This window comes from Trichoderma harzianum (genome assembly GCF_003025095.1).
Source record: "Trichoderma harzianum CBS 226.95 unplaced genomic scaffold M431scaffold_12, whole genome shotgun sequence".
In the NCBI taxonomy this organism is placed as follows: Eukaryota; Fungi; Ascomycota; class Sordariomycetes; order Hypocreales; family Hypocreaceae; genus Trichoderma; species Trichoderma harzianum.
In genome coordinates, this window is record NW_020209260.1 from 1,310,204 (window position 1) to 1,319,222 (window position 9,019).

A 9,019-nucleotide genomic window follows, 5' to 3' on the forward strand; every position below is an offset into this window, starting at 1 on the left:
GTGCCACATGTCACCGGAGAGTAACACAGAACTACCCCATGGGGCCCCAGAGATTTGGCTTCTGCAGGGCGATCTATTGGGGACGGCGCGCCAGTAAATGGTTCGGCTTTGTCGTGATTGGGTATGTCTACTTGAGTCGCCGCAACTTACTAGGTAGCTCTGTGATTTGCGAGATCCGAAAATTCCGACATGAGCTAAAATCCAGCCACGACCTGTCCTACCTATCATCTTAATCACGGCAGCCGTTGAGATTTCTCCAGTTACACGGGTTAAAGAAACATTCACCGAGGACAAGAATCTGCTGCAGAATGGCACACAAAAGATTAAACATCTACAAAAGGACCCTCTCCCCACAGCTTCACCCTCAGTGGCCAGTGTTACACTCTGGCACATTGCATTCGACACTCTGGGCTTCATTCAGCGGCGCTTGCAGGTATTTGGCGAGCTACAAATCTCCTATTCTCGCAATCTCCGCCCTTTTGAAGCCATTATACCTCAATCTATTCAACCATGGCTCCATCCGCGGTCACTTCTCCTGGCAACGCGGTGCTATTGGCAAACGTGACTAACAACACTCACCGGCTGTGGTGGAGAGACCCGGGCCTACGAAGCCTCAAAGTTCTACTTTTATCCTGTTTTCTCGGTTCCATAGCAAACGGCTATGATGTCTCTCTCATCTCTGGGCTCGAGGCAATCCCCCGCTGGTTCGATGACATATCGGGCGCCAAGAATGTCAATACTCTGGGGCTCCTCATCGCAGCCTACTCCTTTGGCGGCGTTATATCTTTCTTTCCAGCACCCTGGGTGGCCGACAAGCTGGGTCGTCGGTGGGGGATCATAATTGGAGACGTGGGCATAATCGTGGCCGTCATCGGGCAGTGCTTCTGCAAGACGGCCGTCCAGTTCCTCGGCACCCGCCTCGTACTCGGCTTCTTCTCGCTCTTCAACTCCATCAGTTCAACAGCACTTCTCTCAGAGCTTGCCCACCCCCGCCAGCGAGCTATCGTTGGCGCCCTCTTTAACACCTTTTTCTTTGTAGGCGCCATCACGGCCGCTTGGACATCCTTTGGGAGCCACAGTATCGACAACAGCTGGTCGTGGAGGACGCCTGTCGTTACACAGCTCTTTTGGACGAGCGTGCAGCTTGTCTTTGTCCTATTTACTCCAGAGTCTCCGCGTTGGTTGGTAAATAATCAGCGGCTCGACGAGGCTAAAAGCACCTTAGCCAAGTATCACGCCAATGGTGATGAGACTGACGAGCTCGTCATTGTCGAGTTTTCCGAGATTTGCGCCTCAGTCGAGCTGTCCAAGAGCTCAAAGGTGACTTGGGCATCGTTGTTTGCTACCCCCGGCAACCGGAGGAGAGTTTTCATCTGTCTCGGGCTCGGTCTCGCTACGCAGTGGGTTGGTAATGGCATCATTAGCTACTATTTTGCACCGGTGCTTGAGACGGTCGGCATCTCCAACCCAACTCAACAGCAGGGCATCAACGGGGGTTTGCAGATTTACAACTGGTTTTTGTCAATTGCCGGGGCGATGCTGGCTGAGAGGGCTGGGCGTAGAAAGCTATTTATGCTATCGTCGTCCATAATGTTGCTGTTCATGATCCTCGTCTTGACATGCTCGGCAGTCTTCGCCAACACAGGAAATTCTTCTTCCGGTACAGCGGTTATCGTGTTCCTGTTCCTGTTCTTAGGCGGCTACGTTATCGGTTTCACACCAATCCCTATTTTGTACGTCAATGAGATTTGGCCAACAGAACTTCGAGCCAAGGGTGGATCCGTGTATTGGCTCTCGCAAACGTTAGCAGTCTGCTTCAACCAGTATGTGAATCCTATTGCGCTGCGTGAGATTCAATGGCGATACTACTTTGTCTACGTCGGCGTTCTGATTGCTGTCATTATTTTTGTTTACTTCTTTGTTCCCGAGACCAAGGGGAGTTCCTTGGAGGAGGTCGCGGGTATTTTTGACAAGGAGTACGCAGTGGCAGTATCTCAGCCACTCAGCAACGCATTGAGAAAGGAGGAAACTGAGGTAGCAACCGTCGAAAACGCAGCTTGATTTCAGCTGCAAATTGCGCTTAGATAGCCGGGGAGAATTTGAGAATTGAGTAGGAGAGAGAAACAGCCTAACGCCCAACTCCATGTGTGAGGTATCCGAGTCAAGTGCACTCACGTGTTCTGTAAACTTTGCGTTTATCCCCCAGGTAGTAAAGATTTAGCTAGACCTAGATGATAGCAAACGTCTATTAATGCCATTACTCCTCGATATAGAGGTGAAAATAATAATATATTAAATTCTTTTTATACGTTTAGCTTAAGGAATAAGAGCAGAGCGAATTTTATTTTCAGGCACTGATCCTATGTCTTAATATTTACAATAAGCTGCTGGCTGTTGACTTAGCAGACGGCCTGAGGCTAACATGGTGATACGAAAACAGCTTTACCAAGACATCGTACCGACGAAGCAGCCTTTGCGCAGCAATTAAGCGAGGAAAGTGGTACCTAAGAAAAGACTTAGTGCCTCTTGGCCTCTCTCTCTTTATTAAAAATGCAGGACACAGAACTTGCACCCGACCAATCTATGGCTACACCGCGGGGAGGCGGTAGTTCCACTCCTCGTCTGTAACCCTAATCGGCCAATAATCAGCTTCAGCGCCGAAACTTTTGTAGATTGGATCCTCAGACCAGTTTATCTCACAACCCAGATAGCAAAAAGCTTCCGTTCTGGGCAGTTTGGCTTTTTGAGGTGTCAAATCACCAAAAATGGGTCATGTGTATGTCTCGCTAAATACATGTACGTGCACTCAATCTAGACCACCGAGAACATTTGCCTTTGACACATTGTACAGTAAGTACTGCGACGGGTTCAGTAACACCCAGCTCTCGTATAGCAAGTCGATGACTCACAGCCACCACCAGTAGGGGGGAATAGCGGTAAGGAAGCATGGGGGGTGGGCGAAATCTTACATGGCTGTTGAAAGACCTGCGGACGGGACGAATGTGGAGAAGTGTTTGCACACTGGCTTGGATATTTGGATGAGAATGGGGGCCGGCAGGCGACCTCTAGGAAAATTAGATATGGAGGTATTAGAAACTGGCTATCTAAGCTATTAACTGAATCTCATATATCCAGTCGTGCTAGCTGGATCATTTTCAGATCTAGATGATCCGGTGTAGGATCATTGGATCATTTCAATGATCTGATGATCCGTCATTTATCCAGTCTTGTCTTGCCAGGATGGCCCATTGTCACGACTATAAGAGCCGCGGTTGTGATAGTAGGGCGCCCTCTAACTTACTACTTTCAGATAACATAATACCATTTTAAGACAGCACGCTAGTGTAGCATATTAAGAGGGGTGTCCCAGTAAGCCCTCTGACTTACTATTTTAAGATGATACAATACTGTTTTCGGACAACACGCTAGTGTAGCATTACATCAAGCGACATATTTTGTAGTAGTGTCCGCATCGGCGGCCCCGACTTGAATATTCCACGTACTGCGCTAAGCGAACCGGCGACTACAATGACTCATGATGGCAACAATTTCTTCTGAATCTTAGCGAGATTCGACATAAGGGCTATGTCAACTCCTGCTTGAGTCCAAGACCGAGCTCTGTATTCTGGACTTTCAAGCTAATAGAATCCCTTCCGGGCGGTAGCTCCGACTGCATTGTACTGGCGGCTCATCGAAAGCATGGCAGGCAGCCGGCCCGTTCGTCCACGTGAACCACCAAATAAGCGAGGTGGAGTAGCAAGATCGGTTCAAGAGTAAAATAAGAATGTAAACAATTCTAACTAACCGTCCATGGCTCCCCGAGTCGTCCTACAGCACCCTCTCTACCAATGCAACTCCTTCACGATCCAGGACTTCTCTAAGGGGATCGCAGACATCCTTATGATACGGGGCATGGATGCCTGGTGTGGAAAAAGCTGGATGCTTATCCAGTACAAATTGGGTCGCGATGCCGCAAGTAACGCCTACAGATAAAGCCATAGCAGAGTACTTTTTCGGGTCACCGAGCAGCTCTAGGGTGCTCGTCATTGTATCCTGGCATGATGTCAGTGACTGGCTTGAAAATAAGTATTGGCGGCTAATGACTAGAGCTTAGGATCCCAGCCCACGGGAAAGAAGGAGAACCAAAAAGGCGGTTGTGGGGAAGAGTGAGTGGATGGCGCCTTGGTCAAACTGGTGGTAACCCTACCTGCTTTCCGTCCGCCCATTCAACGACGAACTTGTGTTGGAGTATAACAAGATCACGCTCTCCTGGTTTAAAGCTGAGCAGTCGCGCAAGCTGGTGACAAAGAGTGTCAAAAACATTGCTGGCCACGAGAGTGGGTACTGTATTCGAAAAAAGGCCAAACTCCCGCATCCCCGCAATAATTCGATCGGTTTCTTCTGCAGTAGGAAATTTGTAGCGGTTCTTGATGCCAGCGATTAGAGAGCTGCAATCCAGAGAGGTCGTTAGTAAATGGTACATCATTTCCATACGTATAAGATGGAGAACGCCAACCTTTCATCTGAGCCAGAAGAACCGACCAGCCGCTGCTGAATTTCAGCCCATGTGATGTCTTCGCGTAACCAAATCTTCTCTTCAGGGTCAAGCCATCCAATGCCTGCGAGCGCCTGAATAAATTCCGGGTTGCCCTTGTATCTTAGGGAACCTCGTATGACAGTTTCAGCTTCTGGGATCTGGTAAAACTTTCGAAACGGTACAGAATCGCGATTCGGATATGCAACAAAACTGTATCCGTCCATGACATGATACGGCTTGGAAATCGACATCAGCTCTGATGAGGGGATATCAACTTGCTCTCCTTTGTACAAAAATGAGGCAGCATTCCTCTGTGACAAGATAGCCCCCTTCGGGGACCACGAAAACTTGAATCCAAGAGGGTTATCAGCGCACTCAGGGGCTGGCAGACCACCACAATACGAATAAAACTCTTTGACCTAAAAATAAATACCAGGTAAAGATGAGACACAATGAACACTTCTTCATCGGAAAACAAGATAACTTACCTTGCCACCTTTTGCGTGCACTTGATCAATAGCTTTGACGGCATAGAGATGATCTACTCCGGGATCAACTCCTACCTCGTTCATTACAACAATGCCTGCTTCTCTGACTTGGGCCTCCAGTTCTCGCATCGCCGGTGAGACATAACTTGTGGTGACAACATTTTTCTTTCCCTTCACTGCCGACTTGATTACAGCGGGATGATACTCGTATGGGAGAAGAGATATAACGAGGTCGTGAGCAGCTATCTGAGCATCAAGATCCGCTTGGATAGTTTATTTGTTTATTTATTTGTTTTATTATTAACGTCTACTAAGTAAGCTAGTTATATAAGTCCTTATCTAAGCACTAGGACAGTAGGAGCCGCTGAGTTTAAATCTTATGTTTACTACGTTTTAATATAATAAAGGAAATAGGGAAGTATTAATCTATTTTATATATCTATTTCTATAGGGGGGGGGCTATATAAGTTTATCTCCTTTATTAGTTTTTAAAAATCCTTATACCCCCTATTACTGAGGAGGTATTAAATATAAGTAGTTTTAAAATATACTTTCCTCTTTAGTATATTAAAAAAAAAGGGGGCTATTATATAATACTTTATAAAGTACCTTTATATCCTTAGCTCCTTATATTTATAAGTAAACTTAGTATTATATTTAAATCTTTTATAATATTTTATAAAGTTCTTATATTTAAATCTTTTAGTTAGTAGTTTATATAAGATTAAGTATAGGAAATATAGCTTTAGGGGTATAAAGGGGGTTTTATAAAGGTTTTATTTACTAGTTTTATATAACTCTAGGTAGTTATTATTTTAATTATTATTTTATATTTTTTTATATTTTTTTTTTACTTATTTTTTAATAAAGGTAATAGTAAAATAATTTTTTAAGTAGTAAAAGAGTTTTAAATCTTTTTTTATTAATTAATTAGCTTTTTTATTTCCTAATATATTTTTATAACCTAAGACTTAGGTTACCTTTATAATTACTTATAAAAGTAGTCTCTAGGTAATTTAGTATAGCTTTATATAGGTTTTTTAAAATAAAGCGGAGGTTAGCCTTAGTATATTATCTATTACTACTAAATTATTTAAGAAAAGTAGAATCTTTTAAATATTTAAGTTTATAAAGGTATATATTTTAGTTAGCTTTATAGCTTTAAAAATATTTACTACTTTAGTATTATAAACCTTTATATTAGCAAAGGGGTTATATACTATAGTTTTTTTAAAATTATAGTATATAATAGCTCCTTAGCTAATATTACCTTATTTATTCTATAACCTATTTAAGTAAGTAAAAAAGGTAGACCTAGGGAGGCTGTTAAATTATTTTAAGTATTTTTCTACTACTTTTAACTTTAGTAAGCCTTTAAAGTCTAAGCTTACTTAAACTACTTTATTATTTTTAGTAAATAAGGAGGGTTAAACTATTTTCTTTACTAAAGCTGTAGTATATTATAATTAAGTAAAAGGAACCTTAGGGGGGAGTTTTTTTATTAATATATTTACTAATTAAATAGTTTTTATTTAAATCTATGAAGTAAGCTATTATATAAAGTTTAATTTATATTACTTATACTAATACTAAGGGAACTTTTAATTTTCTATATATAATAGAGAAGTTAATTATCCTTTATATAAGAATAACTACTTTAGCTACTACTTTAAATAAAGGTTCTAGAATTATAATTAATTTTATTAAGCCTATTCCTACTTATTTATTTAGGTTTATTATACTTTATTTACTTTTACTAAATTAAAAAACCTTTATCCTATATAAGATTATAAAGGTAATATAAACCTTAACTACTATAACTACTATATTTAATAAAAATTCTTTTTATATTTTATTTAAAAATCTTAGGAAATTAGCTACTTTAAAGGCTTTTCCTTTTATAATCCTAAAGTATTTTTTAAAAAAAAGCTATAAGTTTAAGTATATCCTTAATTACTAAACTAAGTCCTAGGGGACTATAATCTTTCCTTTAAAGTCTACTCCTTTATTATATATTTAAGTTTTAGTTTTATAAAAATATATAAGTTTAATTTTATTTAAGTTAAAAAAAACTATATTTTTATTACCTTAGTTTAAGGTATTTTTTAATTTTTACTAAAGCTTTTAAGTAGTTTCTTTAATATTAGCCTTTACTACTATAATATTAATATTATTTATATATTTAAAGTAGGTATTAAAGTTATTAAGCTTTAGGCTAAGGGAAAAATAAAATATAAAAATAATAAAAAAAATAAAGAACCTTTATAAAGCTTTATATTTTAGCTTTATTTCTAGAAAGGTAATCCTATAGTTATTTTAAATAAAAGCTTTATAATTACTTATAAAAAAGTTAACTTATTTTATAAAAAAGGGGGGCTACTTTTATTCCTTAAGTTTATATACTAAGTAGTTATATATAATAATATTAAATATACTAAAGATATTAAATATAAAAAGGAAAATAATAAAACTTTAGGCTAAGGTAGCTTTAATATTATATAATAAGTAAATAATTAAGTTTATTATAAACCTTTTTAAAAAAACTTTAAAATATTATTTTAGTAATATTTTATATTTTATTATTAAAAAGGAGACTTTTTTAACTAGGAGTTTCTTAAGGCCTTTACTTATATAGGAGAGTAAGGAAATAGGTTTATAGCTTTTATATATAATATATACCTTCTTTAGCTTTTTAAGTTTAAGAATAATAGTAATTTCTATACTTTAAAAAAAAAGTAGGTAATATCCTATTATTAAATATTTACGGAAAAGGTTAATTATATATTTACTAATAGTAAGCTAGGTAAGCTATAAAAGGGTAACTAATATATTATTTACGCTAAGTATAGTATTTCTTAACTTTATTATAGCTTTTTTAACTTTTAGCTTTAATATTATTTAATTTTAGTAAATATTTTTATTAATAAAAAAGTTTTTTTTTTATAAGTCTAAAATATTTTCCTTTATTATTTTTTACTTAAGAAGTTTATTTTTAAAAAATATTACTTTCTTTATAAAGTTTAAAATACTTTTATCCCTATTTATTAAAGGAGGTAGTTAAAAGCAGTCTATTACCTTACATTACTTAGCTACTAATTAAATATTTTTAATAATACTAGCTTTTATTATAATTTTATTTTAGTAAGCTTACTTACTATAATATATAAAATCTTTAAGGGTTTTATAAGCTTTTTTTTAAGCAGGGAAGCTATTTACTATTTTTTTATAAGCTTTATAAACTACTTTATACTTTTTTAACTACTATAGTATATTATAGCCGTTTTAATATCTAATTTTACTAACCCCTTTTATAACTTATTTAAAAAGGTTTTATAAGGCTTTAATATATTTATTAAAGTTAGTTTCTAATAGTATAGTTAAGTTAACTATAGGGAGGGTTTAAGTAAAGGAGTATATAAGTTAGCTAAAATTTTTTTAATATTTTAATAAAATATATTTTTTTCTTATCCTTAGGGTTATCCTAAGGGGCTTAGGTAAGTTTATAATTACTATATAGTAGTTTAACCTTATATTAAGGGAGTATTTAACTTTAGTTAACGTAAAGTAATTTATAAAAACTAAGTTAATATATTTTCCTAAGTATTAGGTAGGTGTATTTATTAAAGCTAAGAGGAGATTATATTTTTTTATTTATTTTATAATTTTATTACTTACTGGGTTTACGTTTTTACTTAGTTTTTAAAGTTAGTATAAAGTATTAAAGTTACTTATAATAATTAAGTAAAGGAGGGGAGGGCCTTATTTAATAAAAGTTTTTATAATTAAGTTTACTAAAGCCCTTTAGTAAATATTAATAATAATATAATTATATACTTTTATTTAATATATATATTTATTTTTTAAGCCTAAGGAAGAAAGTTATTTACTAAAAAGGTTTAAAAAGATTTTAATAAATATAAAAACTAAGGGTTTAGTATTTTTTTAATTATTTAAGGGGTTATATACTTAATATTTAAGGTAATTTTTAATTTAC

At 36.5% G+C, this 9,019-nt stretch overlaps 2 protein-coding genes across 2 annotated transcripts; one reads left to right on the forward strand and one right to left on the reverse strand.

Annotated features, from left to right (window-relative positions):
* The first annotated feature begins 83 nt into the window (after window positions 1-83).
* On the forward strand, window positions 84-2,128 carry M431DRAFT_150598 (hypothetical protein). The gene is made up of 4 exons (XM_024912821.1): window positions 84-1,035; window positions 1,123-1,404; window positions 1,480-1,884; window positions 1,954-2,128. The coding sequence occupies exons 1-4, from the start codon at window positions 511-513 to the stop codon at window positions 2,059-2,061; spliced, it is 1,320 nt and encodes a 439-aa protein (XP_024771185.1). The 5' UTR covers window positions 84-510; the 3' UTR covers window positions 2,062-2,128.
* A 1,700-nt stretch (window positions 2,129-3,828) lies between these two features.
* On the reverse strand, window positions 3,829-5,289 carry M431DRAFT_93510 (hypothetical protein; the record flags this gene model as incomplete). Its single annotated transcript, XM_024924484.1, has 4 exons — window positions 3,829-4,053; window positions 4,208-4,448; window positions 4,517-4,956; window positions 5,026-5,289. Coding segments are annotated over 4 exons (1,170 nt in total), but the record flags the coding sequence as incomplete, so codon positions are not given.
* Window positions 5,290-9,019: the final 3,730 nt, after the last annotated feature.